The sequence below is a fragment of the Phoxinus phoxinus genome, assembly GCF_949152265.1.
Source record: "Phoxinus phoxinus genome assembly, chromosome: 6".
In the NCBI taxonomy this organism is placed as follows: Eukaryota; Metazoa; Chordata; class Actinopteri; order Cypriniformes; family Leuciscidae; genus Phoxinus; species Phoxinus phoxinus.
This window is the reverse complement of record NC_136881.1, coordinates 43,188,071-43,208,163: the sequence shown is the minus strand read 5'-3', so window position 1 is coordinate 43,208,163 and position 20,093 is coordinate 43,188,071. Positions and strand designations below refer to the sequence as shown.

The 20,093-nt window shown below is 40.4% G+C and overlaps 2 protein-coding genes across 3 annotated transcripts in view; both read right to left on the bottom strand.

The window, feature by feature from the left end:
- LOC307001060 (uncharacterized protein) overlaps positions 1-2,826 on the bottom strand; it is a 201,364-nt gene extending 198,538 nt beyond the window's left edge. The window contains exon 1 of the mRNA XM_079617177.1: positions 2,687-2,826. The gene's annotated coding sequence lies outside the window, so the exon portion shown is untranslated. The remainder of the gene's footprint in view (positions 1-2,686) is intronic.
- The window catches only part of LOC307001057 (uncharacterized protein), a 38,227-nt gene that overhangs the window by 7,201 nt on the left and 10,933 nt on the right, over positions 1-20,093 (bottom strand). For both annotated transcript variants that reach the window (XM_079617162.1, XM_079617161.1), the window contains exons 4-9: positions 17,519-17,598; positions 16,854-17,021; positions 16,285-16,648; positions 2,837-2,916; positions 1,999-2,166; positions 1,430-1,793 (exon numbers count right to left, since the gene is read on the bottom strand). In XM_079617162.1, coding sequence (XP_079473288.1) covers positions 1,430-1,793; positions 1,999-2,166; positions 2,837-2,916; positions 16,285-16,648; positions 16,854-17,021; positions 17,519-17,598 — 1,224 coding nt within the window. The remainder of the gene's footprint in view (positions 1-1,429; positions 1,794-1,998; positions 2,167-2,836; positions 2,917-16,284; positions 16,649-16,853; positions 17,022-17,518; positions 17,599-20,093) is intronic.

Genomic DNA, 20,093 nt, shown 5'->3' with positions numbered 1-20,093 from the left:
ATGGACAGATGCTCTCAGGCCTGCAAAGACTTTGGACTAACCATCAGCCTGAAGAAGACCAACGTGCTTGGCAGGGATGTGGACACCACCTGTCATCACCATCGACAACGAACTTAAAGTGGTCCACCAGTTCACCTACCTTGGTTCCACCATCAGCAACAACCTGTCCTTAGATGCCGAAATCAACAAACACATCGGAAAGGACACAACAACCCTAGGACGACTGACCACTTGCGTCTGGGAGAACCCCAAGCTGACCACTCAAACCAAGATGGCAGTGTACAAAGCCTGCATAGTCAGCACCCTCCTGTACGGGAGTGAAGCCTGGACAACATATGGCAAGCAAGAGCAGAAGCTGAACAGTTACCACATGCGATGTCTCCACCGCATCCTTGGCATCAACTGGAACGACAAAGTTCCCAGGGTCTTGTCCCGCCCAGGGAGGGGGGTGCATGTCTCCAAACCCCCCTAGCAAGATCACATTTGGGACCTCGTATTTATAAAACCCTATGTACGGCCCTGTGTAAATTTTACAGTATTTCAACATTAACTGATGTGCTACTAACATTTGTAGACTATTTGTTAACATGACTTACCATTATTAAATTATTATATTATTAAATGCTTTATTAATGGTAAGTCATGTTAATAAAGAGTCTACAAATGTTAGTAACGCATCAGTTAATGCTGAAATAGTGTACACTTTACAATAATGTTCACGAAGTCCATTAATACTTTGTTGAATGCAAGTAATGATAGTAAAGTGTGTATAAACATGAACAACATATTTTCCCGCTAGTTTCCGCTGTAGAATTATGTTTAACAACAGCACAAATCAATGGCCTTATTATTAAATAATGTTTATAAGGTACACAACATAATTTTTACCTTTAGGGTAAGATGAGTTAGAAATGTTCATCCTTAGTGTGTTTCAACTGCTACATTAATGTAAATATGTACAGTAAGATAACCTTACAAAACAGTAAAGCTATTCACAGGCATTGTTCATGGTTATTTCATGTTAACTAATGCATTAACTAATTGTGCTGTTAACATGAATTGATGGATTAGTATTTGTGTGAGTTAACATTAACAAAGATGAACTAATGCTGAACAGAGGCATTGTTTAGTTAGTTCATGTTAACTAATGGAACCTTATTGTAAAGTGTTACCAAAATGTCTAACTTAAAATTAACACAAATAGATCATGAAATTCTATAATATCCGTCTATATTTTTCTATAACGTCTAGAGTTTAAAAGTTAAAGATAAATTTGAAATTGTGATGCAGCTCATGATACAGTGTTTTCAACACATCGGTTCACAGTAACTGATGTCTACACCTGCTGATTTAGGAACACAACTAAATTTTTACCCAAATTCTTACTATGATTTGCCATAACAAAAGATCATAAATGGAAGATACATACCTGAAGGAATATCATTTAGATTATTCTCATCCTCATTTTCTTCATCCTCAACATCATTCTGATCTTCATCCTCCTCATTCTGAACATTTTCATCCTCCTCCTCCTGTTGTTGTTCCTCTGCTGTGGTTTCTTCTCCTCGTCTCTCGATCAGGTTCCTGCAGTCCTCCAGTTGGACGGAGCACATCTTCATCTGCTGTTCTCCAGCGTTACAGTCAGAGGTTTGATCAGCGGATCCATGATCCTGAGCGTCAGTATAACACAGTAAAGTGAGGCTGAGCTCTGAGTCCTGTGTGTCTCTGGATCTCCAGACTGAATCCTGAGCTTCTGTCCCATCAGTCACACACACTGAAACCTTCTCCAGATCCTGACAAACACATCATAGATCAACACAAATAAACAACAACCTGTTGATATTAGCCTCATTACTTAGCAGTTATCTCTAGCGGTTATACTGGTGATTTGTTTGCACATTTCGCTGTTAACTTAATTTGAGATGAGCATAAGAAGTGATAAGCAAACACAACTTTGGTTTGATTGAGCTGAAGGATGAAATGATGAGCTGCTCAAACCTCTCTGTTGGGTTTGTCTCCTCTTTCTCTCAGCTTTGCCTCCAGTGACGCCACCTCTTTCTTCAGCTGACAGATTTCAGTGATGAAATCCTCAATATCCAGCATGGACAGATCCGTTCCTACTGATTTACAGCAGATCACATCCATCTGCGCTCTCATGGTCAACATCTGAAGACAAACACATCATCATTATACACATTTATATCACTAAGTTGTCATGTGGACTCATGTATTTTCTGTAAAGCTGCTGTTAAACAATGGGTATTGTGATTTTGAAAAGCGCTATACAAATAAATGTGAATTGAATGAACTTGCACTGATTTTGACTCAAAATGACTAACGAATTATGAAGGAGAACAGAACTACACAGAATAAGAAAATTAGTGCAATTTCTGAGAATATAAATACACAGGTTACAGATATAAAATAAACATGTTTTAGTGTGTTTATGTTTAAATTCATTATCATAAGAATATCATTATATACATTAGCATCATTATCTAAAACTTAAATTTAGCTGCTGGATTTAAAAACAGATAATGTGAAACTTACTCGTTTCTAAGCGTCATTTAAGTGTCCAAAATTGAAAATTAAACGTGTTGACTAGTTTTATTACAAATATCACAGTTAAAACACAGAGCTGTAGTAAAGCAACGGTAAATGTGTGTTTATATAAAAATATACTTACAATTGTTACAAACACCCTTTTACTATGGGTAGTGAGGTAAAATCATAGTTAATTCGTGTTTTTTTATGATAAATGCGAAGTAGTAGTTCATTTAAAGCTTATTTAAACAATACAGACAGAAAATCAACAATCACACAGTTAAAAACATACCTCAGTCTCAGCGCGCCAGGCTTCCTCTTCTTCAGTGGCTTTACCGGCGGACTGAAGAGCGCCACAGCGACTCCTACAGGCTTCAGTGAGAAACGCTGGTCAGGATATCGTGTTTACAGCAAACTTTCTCCGTCGTTTTCTCAATCAAAAACAAGCTTGAATTCCTGTGGTGCAGCGATGAACGTGAAAATACCGCCCAAACCGTCAGCTTGAACAAAATGTTTGTTTCTTTCTATGGTAAAAGTAAAATTGTTCAATTGATGCCCACGATGTGTTTTAGTTGTTATTTTTGTTCTTGATTTGTCATGTTCACGGCACCACTTGATTTCCTAACGTTTCCGTATCGTGTATTATTGCATTTCTGTGTATGAATCAGTTCAGCTCTCTAAACATGAACTGAGGTTAGGGTTGGGGCGATATGGCTGAAAACTGTATCACGATAAGTGTTTCATATCGGTCGATATCGATAATTATTTATATTTTTTTATGAGCTATGTAAAATAAGGACCAGAAGAAAAATATATTACATTTTATTTTAAACAACCTTCCTCTGATTATAGTCCCCAGGCCTCAGTTATAAAGGCAGAAATGTCAAAACAACTACTGTGCCCCAGATAGCAGGCAGACGTCGATTCAACGTTGATTCTTAGTTGTAAAGGTTAGTATCAATCATCAATCAAATTTCAACGTTGGATCAATCTTTACTATTTATTACGTTGAAAATAAAACATTGATTCAATGTTGAAATGCAGTTGAATGGCGTGTCTGACGTTGATTCAACGTTAATTCGATGAGCAAAGTGATGTTGTTTCAATGTCAGGAGAGACGTCGTTTCCATGTTGGTTCAATGTCAGTTTGCTATCTGGGGCTCCAAAGGGTGAGCGTGGCTAAGGTGGAAAAACAAGTTTGTGGTAGCCTATATTACCACGGTGGTATTGCATAATTTGCAGACGACAAAGCACCGCATCGCGCACAGCCACCCCATTATTTAGTCTCAAAACTCGCGCACATAAAATCTATGCGCGTGCACAGGATACGAGGGCAAAAAACCAACAACAACAAAAAAACCAACAACAACAGTATCCGTGCGTAGAATGCCATCCATATACCTTCGTGTCAATTCTCAATTGATTTTGATTAGCCTAATATGCGCGAGGAAGAGCAAGACAGTTTGAAGACTAGCTGTGAGAGTGCGTGCGCGCGGCCGGAGGAGGCTCTCTCGTTCCTTCAGCAACATGAGACCTGTCACAAGCGCAGTTGTCAGTCATCACTCACCGATCAAATAAGGCTTTCTTTGGTGGGATAAAAATTCGCTTTGGCGGCCGCCAAAAAACACAATATGTGGCGGCCAGTGTTGATTCTGAGTCCGCCACAAATTAGGCCTTGTCCACACGAACACGGGTATTTTTATAACCGTGACTTTTTTTCTTTTTTTTTTACGCGGTTCACCCGTTCGTCCACACGGAAACGCAGTATCAGGTCACTGAAACCGAACATTTTTGAAAACCCCTGCCAGGGTGAGGATTTTCAGAAACGCCGGTTGCAGTGTTGTCGTGTAGACAGTAAAACCGGAGTTTTTGCCTTGCGACGTCAAAGTGTGCACCGTTATCCGCTGTGTTTGACGTCAGATTGTGCGCCGCTGACGGCTTCTGATTGGCCAACGTGGCTTTACGGTTAGGGTTATATCGCCGCCTGCTGGTGTGTAATGCTCTTGACGGCGCTTGATAGCGTGTTTTTGCGTTTTCATGTAGACGGAGATTTTTTTAAAAACGCAGGAGGAAAAACTCCGGTTATAAAAATACCCGTGTCCGTGTGGACATGGCCTTAGTCTGTGTGGGAAACACTGAAGTGTGCGTCCGGTGTGCGATACCTCGAGTTGTCCTAGACGCGGCTCGGCGCTGCGCTTCTCGTCCGGTGTGCGACCCCTTGTCACTCCCTACATTGCTAGGTTACCAGAGAGTGAGTGCCTTGTTCATGCAACCAAACAAACTTGCTTCGCAACCTCTGGTTTCTTCCGACGAAGAAAAAAAAAAAATGTATCGAACGTTATATCGAACACATTTTTTAATTGATATCGATTACATGTCTATCGCGATAGATATCGTTATCTTTTTATCACCCAGCCCTAACTGAGGTAAATCATTTCTTGCCCTGATGTGGTAGCTACTGCCATGTTTGTAGAGTTAGTATTACTGCTAAAAGAAGCTGTAGTTGAATTTTGTTTTTGTTTTTCGTGAGACCAATATGCCAAATAAATGAAACTATCAGCCTGCACATTAAAGAGAAGTTAGCTGCCACAAAAAAACAAAAAAAAACAAAAACACAATCCTCTTTGGGATGGAATTCTTTGCAGTAAATATTTAACCTGACATGGTAGCACAAATGCTCTGGGAAAACACATGAAATTGAAAATGTATAACATTGTGGGAAAAGAAAGCCATAGCTCTTTCTTTCTTGATTAAATAAAACTTAACCCAATAAAAAAACGCCCAACAATAGAAAAAAGGGTGCAATTGCCTTACAATCATCCTTGAGCCACTTTTAACACTTAACATGTCTATCAGCGTTATGAAATCCAGGAACTCCTTTTAAGCTTTTTAATAGGTCAAGTTCAATATACAATCATTGTTCCATTCTGTTCAACAACTTAATTGACATAGTTTGGTTCAATCCATCTCTACCCTCTCAAACCACATGAAAGCGCAATGTGACACTGCTGAATGTGCAGTTTCAGGATGAGCTGAATGAGTCTTTTATCCAGATTTACTGATGAAAAGACACTATGATGATTCAGGGGCAGTTTGATCTTTAGTGTGTTTCTTCTGGTGGGTCTGAAAACTGCCTAAATAAGCGAATCTCTCGTCGCAGATGGAGCAGCGGTAAGGCTTCTCTCCTGTATGAACTCGCTCATGAGTCTTCAGGACGTCCGATCGAGCAAACGTCTTGTCACACTGAGAACACTTATACGGTCTTTCTCCTGTATGTATTCTCTGGTGATTTTTTAAGGTACCATGTTTACTGAAACTCTTCCCACAAACACCACAGTGATACGGTCTTTCTCCAGTGTGAACTCTCAGATGAGGTCCAAAATGAGCCTGACTAAAGAAGCTCTTCCCGCAGTAGGAGCACAGGTACGGTTTCTCTCCGGTGTGAGTCCTCTCATGGCAAGTCAAATAAGATTTGTGACCGAATCGTTTATCGCAGTGTGAACACTGATACGGTTTCTCCCCAGAGTGCATTTTATGGTGTGACTTTAGATAGGTTGAGTTTGTGAATGTTTTCCCACATTCGCTGCACTGGTACGGCCTCTCGTTGGTGTGAACGCGCACATGCTTCTTCAAATGGGATCCATACATGAATCTTCTATCGCAGTGAGGACACTTGTACGGCCTTTCGCCCGTGTGGATTCGCTTATGAGCATCAAGATTCCCTTTGGTGCTGAAATACTTGTCGCACTCGCTGCAGTGGAAAGTCTTTTCGCCAGTGTGGATTCGCTTATGACTTAAAAGATGTTGTTTGGAGCGGAAATACTTGTCGCACTCACTGCAGTGGAAAGTCTTTTCGCAGTGTGTCTTCATATGAAGTGTCATATTAGATGGAGTGGTGAGAAAATCCTTCCCGCACTGTTCACAGCGAAACGCCTTCTTCACGCTGTGCTCTTTTGAATGACGTCTCTTCTCTTCTAAGGTTGGAAAGCTGATGTTGCATCTCTTGCAGGAGAAGTCTTTCTGTTCTGCGTGTTTTCTCTCATGTCTCGCTAAATGTCCCTGTGAGCTCAATGTTTTCCCACAGGTAGCGCAGGAGAAACTCTTGACCTTCAGCTGCTCTTTTGATGTCGAGGTCGTTTCTTCATCAGTAGATGAACCTCCATTCACATCTGAAAAAAAAAGGTATTTAATTGTCTAACTTAAAATGAACACAAATAGATTTAATGAATCATGCACTTACCATCATGAAAATCTATAATATCTGTCTATATTTTTCTATAACTTCTAGAGCTTAACCCTCTGGGGACCAAGGTGTTTTTGGGGCCCTTGGGATGTTTTGAAATGCCCTGACATTTGTGCTTTGTTCAGTTATTTATAAACATGTTAATGGCAAATGTGTAAATTCACTCTATATAGCACAAACGGGGCTACCATAATATGTGAGCAACATGTATGTACATGTTTGGATTTTTAAGAGAATAATGTTTATGCGTGGTTATTGAATTTTTTTTAAATGAAAGTTGCTGAAATGAAACCACAAAACGCATACTAAATATGTGTTCCGAAGACTTTTGACTAATGGATGTTGTCGCTTCGAGTTCTGGCTTCAAAATGATGTGAAAAACATCCTGCCTAATCGTTCACATAAACCAATACATTGATTTAAACTTTGTAAGACAGTTTTTTTTTCAGAAGAGGTTTATGCAGGAGTGGTGTTACGTCCCTTTTTACGTTGTCTAGGGAATAAAGGAACAACACTTTATAAAAATTGTATGTGTATCTCAATGTGCAGGACAGAGCAAGAAAAAGAAAACTAACTCAACACTCAGCTCGAAAGGATTTATTAATCCACAGACTAGGGCAAAAATGAATGAGTGAAGAAAACAATATTTACAATATGTACAAACAATGAATAATAATGAAACAAAATAAAGACGTTAAACATTACGAAAACCCAAGGTGGGAAGGCGAGCACGAGAGATGCCAAATCAAACAAATCAATAAAACAAAACAAACTAGCTAAAGGTTAAATCAACTAAACTAACTACCAAACATAAAATGCAGAAAGGAAAAGTCTTCGGCGTCAAGACGCTCTAACCAAACTACACTAACTATATAAAAAACGTACAAGATGGGCACTCTCCTAAACTAGTGTTCCAACATAGTCCAAAATCCTAAATGGTGCAAAGTGTATGTCGCGCAACCTACTAACCTGCTCGCTCCCCAGCCTTACACGCTCCGTGTTAACAATGGCCAGGACGAACAGTATTACAAAACACTATACCATTATAAATAGAAATCGAATGTTTAGACACAGAAACATTGACAGCAAGTCAAACAAGCAAGTCTATCTGTTTTATTTTAACTCCCTATGTGGAGGAACTAAATGTTCAACTGAAGACACAAGTGAACATTACATGTCTGGCATTTCCAAGGTGTGTCCTGCCTTTTACCAAGCTGTCCTTTTACAAAACACACAGATCTTGCGACCAACTGTGCAAAAAGGAATATTTAGCAAAACTGCAATGGAAACAGTTTTTGCGCTTTACAGTCACCTGACTTAGAAGATGCGGTGTGTTTGGGGTCCGTGTACGCAAATAATAATAATAATCATCATTATTATAACATTTATTAGGCTACATATTTAGAGACGCTTTTATCCAAAAAATGAACAAAGCAATTCGTCAAATGTCATTCATAATACGGGTTAGACAATAATAATACAGGGCTAAGATTATCACAAATAAACAAGATTTTGACGCATATCCAACGGTTTGTGGTGTGGAGTGTGGAGCGCGTGGCACGGAGCCACGGACGCGAACACTTGCATTTTCCTATCAACAGTGGAAACAACTTAAAATAGCCTACTCTTATAATTTCTGGTCATACAGAAAATAATAATACATTATTTGCAACTACTTTTAATTGTGTAAACTCACAATAACAAGAAAACGTTGTGCTTTTGTAAAATAAAATAAAACAATCAGGGGCGCTTTCATGATCTCCATGAATTGGAGCGCGAGAACTGAAACTAAATATATTAAATAAATAAGAAACTAAATAAAGCTTAAATGTCCACTTTAAAACGAACAAATTCGAATCGAAAGCTAATACATTCTGATTATGTAATGCGTATGAAAGGAGCATTTCTCTCTAAAAGAGCATCTGCTTAACAGCGGAGATGGAGATGTTTTTAGCCGAGTTAGAAAACAATAGTTTATTAATAATATTAATGGCTCTTCTCATTCAGCACTGCGGGAAAAATATCAATTCCAGGTTCTAATTTGGCCTTAGAAAACCAGTAAAGTCGACATGTTTTCCATTTTAATTTTTGAAAATATCTGTAAAATATCTGTAATAATAGTGGGTAAATATGTACTTACTCTTTCTGATTTCTCAATTTGTTGCTAAGCGCACTCCGAGTTGCAGGCGCAGGTAGTGATGAAGCTACCTTTTAAAAAGGTTGAAGAATATTATTGTATCGTGCCATCTTCCCAACGCGCAGGTGACTGAATGATAAAACTTAAAGCATTTGCTTGGGGGCGTTTACCTGTTTTGCATAGATGGCTTAACACATTATCTTGTGAATAGCGCGCTCCGTGAGTAGGCGTGAACGAATTAAAGTCATTGAGCTCGTAATGAGCTCGACTGGAATCGCTCTCTTTTCATACAGATTACAGAAGCTGAGAATATTTGTTTTTTATATAAATTACTTCATTTGAAAGATGCGATCTCAAGCTTTATGCCCGTGGGTATGTTTGCCTGTTTGACTGCAGTTTCGCGGAGTTACAGATCATTTTCTAACGTGTTTCAAATTGGAGTTCATTGACAGAGAGAGTGCAGAACTCGCATCATGTTAATTTTTCTTTATTTGGCAAAAAGCAAAACACTTTATTTTTATTGTGAGTATACAGATTTTTTTTTAAAACTGAACAGGATCGATTGATGTATAACACGAAAATGAAATATCAAAATTAACAGAGCATTTTGAGTTTATTTTGCATTGCTAAAAAAAACCACGAGCAAAATGCGCCGGCGCGTTTTTGGTCCCCAGAGGGTTAAATATTGATCAAGATAGATGTGAAATTGTGATGCAGCTCATGATACAGTGTTTTCAACACATCGGTTCACAGTAACTAATGTCTCCACCTGCTGATTTAGGAACACAACTACATTTTTACCCAAATTCTTACTATGATTTGCCATTATAAAAGATAATAAATGCACAGCAAAATCCCCAGTGTTAAATTAACACTGCTCAGTGTTTATATGAGTCCACACTTAGGGTATATTTACACAACAACGATATGCTTAAAACGGAGAAGATCCCTTTCGAGAACGGTCACTTTGTATTGCGTAGGACCCGAGGAGCCTGTTAAGAGCCAATTGGACGGATGGTTTTTGCCCGGGCGCCAGCAGGCTCGCTTACGTCCATGCACATGGCTGTCTCTGGCTGTCACAAACTAGCGCCGTTCTTCCCTGAGGTACATGACAAGCTCACCAAGTCATGGCGCGCCCCATACTCTGCGCGAACAAGCTCTTCCACTTCCGCTCTCCTCTGTTGACGGCGCCACGGAAAAGGGATACGAGAAACCGCCTCCTTTTGAAGAGGAGGCTCGCCCACTGCTGCTGGATGGAGAACTAGAGCGGTTCACCCGTCCAAGCCCTGCTGAAACACTTCAGCCCTCGCTGGACGCGCCTATTCCGCTTCCGGCCTTCTGGCTGCATGCTCAACGGGTATCCTGGAACCTCCCAGAGAGAGTCCTAAACACAATCACTGAGGCTAGAGCGCTGTCTACTAGACGCCTCTATGATCTTTAGTGGTCGGTCTTCACCAGCTGGTGCACAGCTCGGTACCTTGAACCGCATTCATGGGAGGTACCAGCGGTACACATTCCTTCAAGAGCTTTTGGACGTGGGACGCACCCCCTCCACGCTCAAGGTGTATGTGGCAGCCATAGCAGCCTACCACTGACCAATCACTATGGAGAAGCGACCTCATTGTTCACTTTCTAAAGGGGGCCAGAAGGATGAACCCTCCTCGCCTCCTATACCAGCATGGGACCTTACCAAAGGTTCTTGGAGCCCTGAAAGGCCCACCATTTGAGCCGCTTCAGTCAGCTGACCTTAAAGCCACTCTCGCTAAAACCTGCTCTTCTGCTGGCACTGGCATTAAGCGAGTGGGTGATTTGCAGGCGCTCTCCATGAGCCCTTCCTGCATGGAGTTTGGGGTCAGTGATTCCAGAGTCACCCTCAGACTGAGACACGGCTATGTAGGTGCTCTCAACTCCGTTTAGAGCGCAGGTCATCACATTAGCGGTACTTCCCCCCTCAGTTGATGACGAGGTAGCTAATATGCTCTGTCCTGTCAGAGCTCTCAAAATCTACCTGGAGCGTTCTGCACCGTTCAGACAGTCAGAACAGCTCTTTGTGTGCTTCGGCGGCCGCACCAAGTGTTTTCCGGTCACAAAGCTATTTCTCTGGATTACGTCTCAGTAGGACGAGAATGTCCCATAGGCGCTGGAGCCCATTCCACAAGAGGCATGGCCTCTTCGTGGGCCTGATTCAGTGGTGTACCCATTGAAAACATATGTGCAGCGGCCGGCTGGTCCACATTTATCAGGTTTTATAATATGGAGGTACCCTGTTTACAGACTAGAGTCCTCTCTGTGTAATGGTTTGACCCGAGGGATGCGGTCTGGTCAGTCTAAACATGATTACTGTACATAAGCAAAAATTGTCCTATGAGGTAATATATTCGGGTGGTATTGGCCCTTAGGGGTCCTTCCATCCTTATATTTCATAAGACCCGACTTAGGTCTGGTTCCATTGAGATATCCTGTCTGGGATTTATTAGTGGCTCGTGCCTTACTAGGAGGCCCGGGCTATGCCCTGGGCTTTGGTGCAGGACGTAGTCAATTGTTAATGGTGCATAGTTTTACATTGCGTCCCCACTGCATATTAGCTACCCACTACGAAGTGACCGTTCTCAAAAGCGAAGGTACTCTGTTACTATCGTAACCTCGGTTCCCTGAGAGTAGGGAACGAGAATTGCGTAGCCTGCCGCACCATTGCAATCTGTCCGGTGTGTTCGGTTCAGTCGATTTAACCTGATGCTATGGCGAAATAGATGGGCTTTTATAGCTATAAGCCACGCCCATTCTGGCGGGCTCTGACGTGCTTGGCGCCAAGCTGCCTGATTGGTTTGCACGCCTGAGCTGCCTCGCCATAGGATGTGCAGTTGCCTCAGCACAGCCAATGGGCGAGCTAGATGCTCTATTGGTATTGCTGTGCAGCTGCTCTGCATTTTAAATTATAGGCTTCAATATTCTCGAGGAAAGGAGTATCCCCACTCCGTATTAGCTACGCAATACTCGTCCCTACTCTCAGGGAACAGAGGTTCCGATAGTAACCGAGTATGTTTTTCCTTCGAGGTTCGCATGTACAGGCGACACCATTGTCAAAACAATCCCCATTCACACGGATCCGCGAAAACGGCTGAAAACGCTGTATTCTGCTGCCAGGCCACTAGATGGCGATGAAACACTATAGATTAAACACATAATACGCATGTGCATGAAGTCATCGTCTACAGAGATTCGCGTTTCTGTTGTTTAGATGTGGACCATTTTCATTAACTAAAATTTTTCACTTTGTTCTTCTGGCTTTTATAACTCAATTATAACCGCCAAACAAAATCTGAAGAGAAAAAGGTGATCTGAAGGTGTTGGTTATATTTGAACATTATCAGTTTTAGCCCTGGCACACACAGACATCAAGAATTAACGTTTGAATCTCATCACTGGTGACAAACAGCATATTCAGATAAACAAATCAACTCTGAACATTAGAAAACAAGCTACTAAAAAGTCACATGAAAACAGTAGAAATAAAATAAAATAATAAGAATAAAGGCAATTACTAAGACAATTAATCTCACTATTTATTCATGCAGCAATGCATAATAGGAGCTATGAATGAGTTTTGATTTGTGGCACCCAGAATGCACTGCAACATGCTTTATTATTTTCACAATTGTTGAGATTCACAGGCTGATTCTTGATGTCTGTGTGTCTAAATAAAGACTAAGTTTTGGTATCATTACATCAATGAAGTAAACCTAACTCGAAAATTGGGCTCAAAATGAGTTCAGGGATTCAGGTGAAAAAAAATATGTTAAAACACAACCAACACCATCAGATCACATTTTCTCTTTGTTCATCTGGCTGTTATAACTCACAGCAGCCAAACAAAACCAAATAAAGTTAATAATTTAAAGGGCCAAGAGCCCAACTAAACCAAACACTGATAACCCCATAATGTTGTGTTTTTCTCCTTCAGTGATTCTGGTTGTTAACATCAGATGTCTTCAATAATGCTCAATCGTCACTCAATTGATCACTTATCGGTAATTATCTCATTAACTTAAAGGATTAGTTCACTTTTAAAGTGAAAATTCTGTCATCATATACTCACCCTTAAGTTGTTTCAAACTGTATGAATTTCTTTCCTCTGCTGAACACAAAGGAAGATATTTAGAAGAATGTCAGTAACCAGACAGTTTTTGGTTCCCATTGACTTCCATAGTAGGAAAAAAATATACTATGGAAGTCAATGGGAAACAACCACTGTCTGGTTACTGACATTCTTCTAAATATCTTCCTTTGTAAAGCAGAGCGCATGTGGCGGAAGACAAAACTTGTAGTCCATTATAACATCTACAAAGACACCATCCATGCTTTCAATATGGAACTAGGCAAAGCTAGACAGACTTTCTTCTCAAATATTATAAACAGCAACTTAAACAACACACAACATACAGTATCTTTTTGCTACTGTTGAGAGATTAACAAACCCCCCAAACCAGATTCCCAGTGAAATGCTCTCAGACAGCAAGTGCGGTGAGTTCGCTTCTTTCTTCTCTGAGAAAATCAATAATATCAGAAAGGTGATCAGCACATCCTTGAGTTGCACTGGGGTCAGACAGATCAGACCACAACCTGAGAAAGTAGTTACTATGTCTGATTTCAAAGAAATTGATGGCAAAATTTTAGAAGAAACCGTACAGCACCTTAAAACATCGACTTGCGCCCTTGACGCTCTTCCCACATCTTTCTTCAAAAGTGTGTTAAACAGCTTAGAAGCAGATCTCCTAGAAGTGGTAAATGCCTCACTTCTCTCTGGAACTTTTCCAAACTCCCTGAAAACTGCAGTTGTCAAACCCCTCCTGAAAAAGAGCAATCTGGATAAGACTATATTAAGCAATTATAGACCGATCTCAAATCTTCCTTTCATTGGCAAGATCATTGAAAAAGTTGTTTTCAATCAGCTGAACAAATTCTTAAGCTCGAATGGATACTTTGACAATTTTCAATCTGGTTTCCGATCGCATCACAGCACAGAGACAGCGCTCATAAAGATAATTAACGATATTCGCTTAAACACTGATACAGGCAAATTATCAGTGCTGGTACTACTCGACCTCAGTGCTGCTTTTGACACTGTTGATCACAACATACTTCTTGACAGGCTGGACAACTGGGTGGGGCTTTCTGGGATAGTCCTAAAATGGTTCAGGTCATACTTAGAAGCGAGAGGTTATTATGGAGTATAGGAGACCATAAGTCTGAGTGGACATCCATGACATGCAGAGTTCCTCAAGGCTCAATACTCGGGCCACTCCTATTCAACCTGTACATGCTCCCAATGAGCCAAATAATGAGAAAGAACCAAATCTCTTACCACAGCTATGCAGACGACACACAGATCTACTTAGCCCTATCGCCTAACGATTACAGCCCCATTGACTCCCTGTTCCAATGCATTGATGAAGTAAACAGTTGGATGTGCCAAAACTTTCTTCAGTTAAACAAAGACAAAACTGAAGTCATTGCGTTTGGAAACAAAGATGAAGTTCTCAAGGTGAATGCATGCCTTCACTCTAGAGGTCAAACAACTAAAAATCAAGTCAGGAATCTTGGTGTGTCCCTAGAGTCAGACCTTAGCTTCAGTAGTCATGTCAAAGCAATAACTAAATCAGCATACTATCATCTGAAAAATATTGCAAGAATTAGATGCTTTGTTTCCAGTCAGGACTTAGAAAAACTTGTGCATGCTTTCATCACCAGCAGGGTGGATTATTGTAATGGACTCCTTACTGGCCTTCCCAAAAAGACCATAAGACAGTTGCAGCTCGTACAGAACGCGGCTGCCAGGATTCTGAGCAGAACCAGAAAATTTGAACACATCACACCAGTCCTCAGGTCTTTACACTGGCTCCCAGTCACATTTAGGATTGATTTTGAAGTATTATTACTGGTATATAAATCATTTAATGGCCTAGGACCTCAATACATTGCAGATATGCTCACTGAATATAAACCCAACAGATCACTCAGATCATTAGGATCACATCAACTAGAAATACCAAGGGTTCACTCAAAGCAAGGAGAGTCCGCTTTTAGCTATTATGCCAGCCGCAGCTGGAACCAGCTTCCAGAAGAGATCAGGTGTGCTCCTACAGTAGCCATATTCACATCCAGACTCAAAACACATCTGTTAAGCTTTGCATTTACTGAATGAGCACTGTGTCACTGTTCGTAGAACAGTATTTGAATGACGATATTAAAGAAAAGAATGTGCAAGTAAATGAAAGAGAAAATTAAGTTGATAGATGGAAGTCGAAAAGAAAGTTGATAGATGGTAAGTCGTAAGAAGATTGAAAGAGAAAAGAAAGTTGATAGATGGAAGTCGTAAGAAGATTGAAAGAGAAAAGAAAGTTGATAGTCGAAAGATTGAAAGAGAAAAGAAAGTTGATAGATGGAAGTCGTACGGAGATTGAAAGAGAAAAGAAAGTTGATAGTCGAAAGATTGAAAGAGAAAAGAAAGTTGATAGATGGAAGTCGTACGGAGATTGAAAGAGAAAAGAAAGTTGATAGATGTAAGTCGAAAGAAGATAATTTAAAAAGAAAGATCTATAATAGCTACCGGTTGATGTAAAATACGTCTGACTGTTTGCACTGTATTTTATTATTTTTTTATTTTCCAAACTGTGATTCAGGAAGATTTTATTAATTTTTAAGGCTGTCTGATTGGAAGAGATTTTGAAGGGGAACGGGAGAGCTTCACTCCGACGAGGCAAGTGAAGATTAGCTATACTATGGAGAGTATAGAGGTTCGCTGTTTGTTTAAAACAGCAAAAGTGAAACGTGCTCTGTGGGCCCATTGGGCAACCCCAGCAGAGGACGTCCCTGGATTGTAGGTCCAGTGGCACCGCAACCCTGCTCAATCACTTCCATCTCTTAATTATTCTTATTTCTTTTGATTATTTTAATTTCTTCTATGTAAAGCACTTTGAATTACCACTGTTTAGCTTTGCATTTACTGAATGAGCACTGTGCCACTGTTCGTCCGACTGTTTGCACTGTATTTTATTTTCTAAACTGTTTTAATTATTCTTATTTCTTTTCTTATTTATGTAGTTATTTTAATTTCTTCTATGTAAAGCACTTTGAATTACCACTGTGTATGAAATGTGCTATATAAATAAACTTGCCTTGCCTTGCCTTTGTGTTCAGCAGAGGAAAGAAATTCATACAGGTTTGAAACAACTTAAGGGTGAGTATATGATGACAGAATTTTCATTTTAAAAGTGAACTAATCCTTTAACCTTATAACACTCTGAGTGTGAATTATATAAACATTTAACACTGGGGATTTTGCTGTGTGGAAGATACATACCTGAAGGAATAAAATCATCATCACTTCGATTATTCTCATCCTCATTTTCTTCATCATCCTCATTCTGAACATCTTCATCCTCCTCCTCCTCCTCCTCATGGCTCTGTTGTTGTTCCTCTGCTGTGGTTTCTTCTCCTCGTCTCTCGATCAGGTTCCTGCAGTCCTCCAGTTTGACGGAGCACATCTTCATCTGCTGTTCTCCAGCGTTACAGTCAGAGGTTTGATCAGCGGATCCATGATCCTGAGCGTCAGTATAACACAGTAAAGTGAGGCTGAGCTCTGAGTCCTGTGTGTCTCTGGATCTCCAGACTGAATCCTGAGCTTCTGTCCCATCAGTCACACACACTGAAACCTTCTCCAGATCCTGACAAACACATCATAGATCAACACAAATAAATAACAACCTGTTGATATTAGCCTCATTACTCAGCAGTTATCTCTAGCGGTTATACTGGTGATTTGTTTGCACATTTCGCTGTTAACTTAATTTGAGATGAGCATAAGAAGTAAGAAGCTAACACAACTTTGGTTTGATTGAGCTGAAGGATGAAATGATGAGCTGCTCAAACCTCTCTGTTGGGTTTGTCTCCTCTTTCTCTCAGCTTTGCCTCCAGTGACGCCACCTCTTTCTTCAGCTGACAGATTTCAGTGATGAAATCCTCAATATCCAGCATGGACAGATCCGTTCCTACTGATTTACAGCAGATCACATCCATCTGCTCTCTCATGGTCAACATCTGAAGACAACCATCATCATTATTACTGTAAGACGCATAATGAACTAACACTGATTTAAACTCAAAATGACGAACAGAATAAGTTCAAGTTCAAGTTATGTTTAGACGTGATTATGCTTAAATTCATTATCGTAGGAATAGTACATTATCATGATCTAAAACTGCTGGAGTTAAATGCAGATTTCAGAAATTAAACATGATAATGTGATGCTTGTTTCTAAGCGTCATTTAAGTGTCCAGCATTGAAAATTAAACATTTTGACTATGGTTTTATTACAAATACCACAGTTAAAACACAGCTGTAGTTAGAAGGAAAGGTAAATGTGTTTATAAATATACTTAGACTATTACAAATACCCTTTAGCTACTGGTTACTGTGGTAAAATCATGGTTAATTCGTTTTTTAATGATAAATGCAAAGTAGTTGTTCATTTAAAGCTCATTAAAACACTACAGAGACAGAAAATCAACAATCACACAAACAGTTAAAAACATACCTCAGTCTCAGCGCGCCAGGCTTCCTCTTCTTCAGTGGCTTTACCGGCGGACTGAAGAGCGCCACGGCGACTCCTACAGGCTTCAGTGAGAAATGCTGGTCAGTATATTGTGTTTACAGCAAACTCTCTCCGTCGTTTTCTCAATCAAAAATAAGCTTGAATTCCTGTGGTGCAGCGATGAACGTGAAAATACAGCCAAAACCATCAGCTAGAACACTGTTTATGTTTCTTTCTATGGTAAAAGTAAAATTGTTCAATTGATGACCACGATGTAAGTAAGCGAGGCTTAGCTGTTGTTTTTGTTCTTGATTTGTCATGTTCACAGCACCACTTGATTTCCTAACGTTTCCGTATCATGTATTATTGCATTTCTGTGCCTGAATCAGTTCAGCTCTCTAAACATGAACTGAGGTAAATCATTTCTTGCCCTGATGTGGTACTGTCATGTTTGTAGAGTTAGTAGGGGGCCGTAAGCCAATCACATAACGTTTGGTTATGACGTTTGTTATGCGCCAGCTCAGCAGCATCGAACTGCCACTGTAAACACATTATAAATAATGCAAAAACGAAACCATCGAGAGAAATACCGGAGTATATATCGCCTTGCCGGCCTTTGGCCTCCCCAGTTTCTCGCTGACGATCGGCAATATTTGATACATTAAACTTTTACCAAAACCTGTCGGGAGTAGGGCCACGACATCACCTCCATTCAAAATGTTTTCCCTAACACTCTTCTTGTTTGTCCTTCAGTTTGGAAATGCCGGGTATATTCTCCACAACAGAGCGAATTGCATCCCTTGTCTCCATATCCGCGGTCATTTTCGATTTCCCCAATCTCAAACACGGCACTTAGCGTCTACGTCACGGCTCTCAGCCCTCCCTCTGTTCGTTGATTGGCCGGCTGTTTTCAGGCCGGAGGAAAACTGAGAGACATGTCGATGTCTCAGACTAAGTACAGAAGCGAAATGAAATTGAGCGGAAGAACGAAGTCTGACGTAGTCAGGCTATTTAAAGAGAAGTTAGCTGCCACAAAATGTTTTCCATCCAGAGGATTCATTTCTTTGCAGCTATCTTACCTAACAAGGTGGCACAAATGCTCTGGGAAAACACATGCAATTGAAAATTAATAACATTGTGTGAAAGGAAAACCATGGCTCTTTCTTGATTAAACAAAAGTATCCCAATGAAAACCATCCAACACTGGAAAGACTGGTGCAACTGCCTTATAATCATCATTGAGCCGCTTTCAACACTTAAAACATGTTTTTGAGAAATACCGGAACCGTGCACAATTCCTAAGTTTCGGTTCCGAAAACTACTACTATTACTCACTACTATTTTTTATTAGTTGTTTTAATAATTTTTATTGATGGGAACTGAAACCGGAATCGTTTGGCGGAACCGGAAAATTTATTACGATTCCCAACCGTAGTGTTATGAAATCCAGGAACTCATAGATACTATTTTGAGGCTTTTTAATATGTCGAGTTCAATCAATCTGTCAACTTAAATCATTGTTCAATTCTGTCCAACACAACTTCATATACAGAGTTTGGTTCAATCCATCTCTAGTCTCTCAATCCACAAGCTCAATGTGACACTGCCCCCTACTGGCAGAAAGAGCTCAATGTGCAGTTTCAGGATGAGCTGAATGAGTCTTTTATCCAGATTTACTGATGAAAAGACACTATGATGATTCTGGAGCAGTTTGATCTTTAGTGTGTTTCTTCTGGTGGGTCTGAAAACTGCCTAAATAAGCGAATCTCTCGTCGCAGATGGAGCAGAGGTAAGGCTTCTCTCCTGTATGAACTCGCTCATGAGTCTTCAGGACGTCCGATCGAGCAAACGTCTTGTCACACTGAGAACACTTATACGGTCTTTCTCCTGTATGTATTCTCTGATGATTTTTGAAGGTACCATGTTTACTGAAACTCTTCCCACAAACGCCACAGTGATACGGTCTTTCTCCAGTGTGAACTCTCAGATGAGGTCCAAAATGAGCCAGACTAAAGAAGCTCTTCCCGCAGTAGGAGCACAGGTACGGTTTCTCTCCGGTGTGAGTCCTCTCATGGCAAATCAAATAAAATTTGTTACGGAATCGTTTATCGCAGTGTGAACACTGATACGGTTTCTCCCCAGAGTGCGTTTTATGGTGTGACTTTAGACAGGTTGAGTTTGTGAAGGTTTTCCCACATTCACTGCACTGGTACGGCCTCTCGTTGGTGTGAACGCGCACATGCTTCTTCAAATGGGATCCGTACATGAATCTTCTATCGCAGTGAGGACACTTGTACGGCCTTTCGCCTGTGTGAATTCGCTTATGAACATTAAGATTCCCTTTGGTGAGGAAATACTTGTCGCACTCACTGCAGTGGAAAGACTTTTCATCAGTGTGTGTCTTCATATGAAGTGTCATATTAGATGGAGTGGTGAAAAAATCCTTCCCGCACTGTTCACAGCGAAACGCCTTCTTCACGCTGTGCTCTTTTGAATGACGTCTCTTCTCTTCTAAGGTCGGAAAGCTGATGTTGCATCTCTTGCAGGAGAAGTCTTTCTGTTCTGTGTGTGTTCTCAC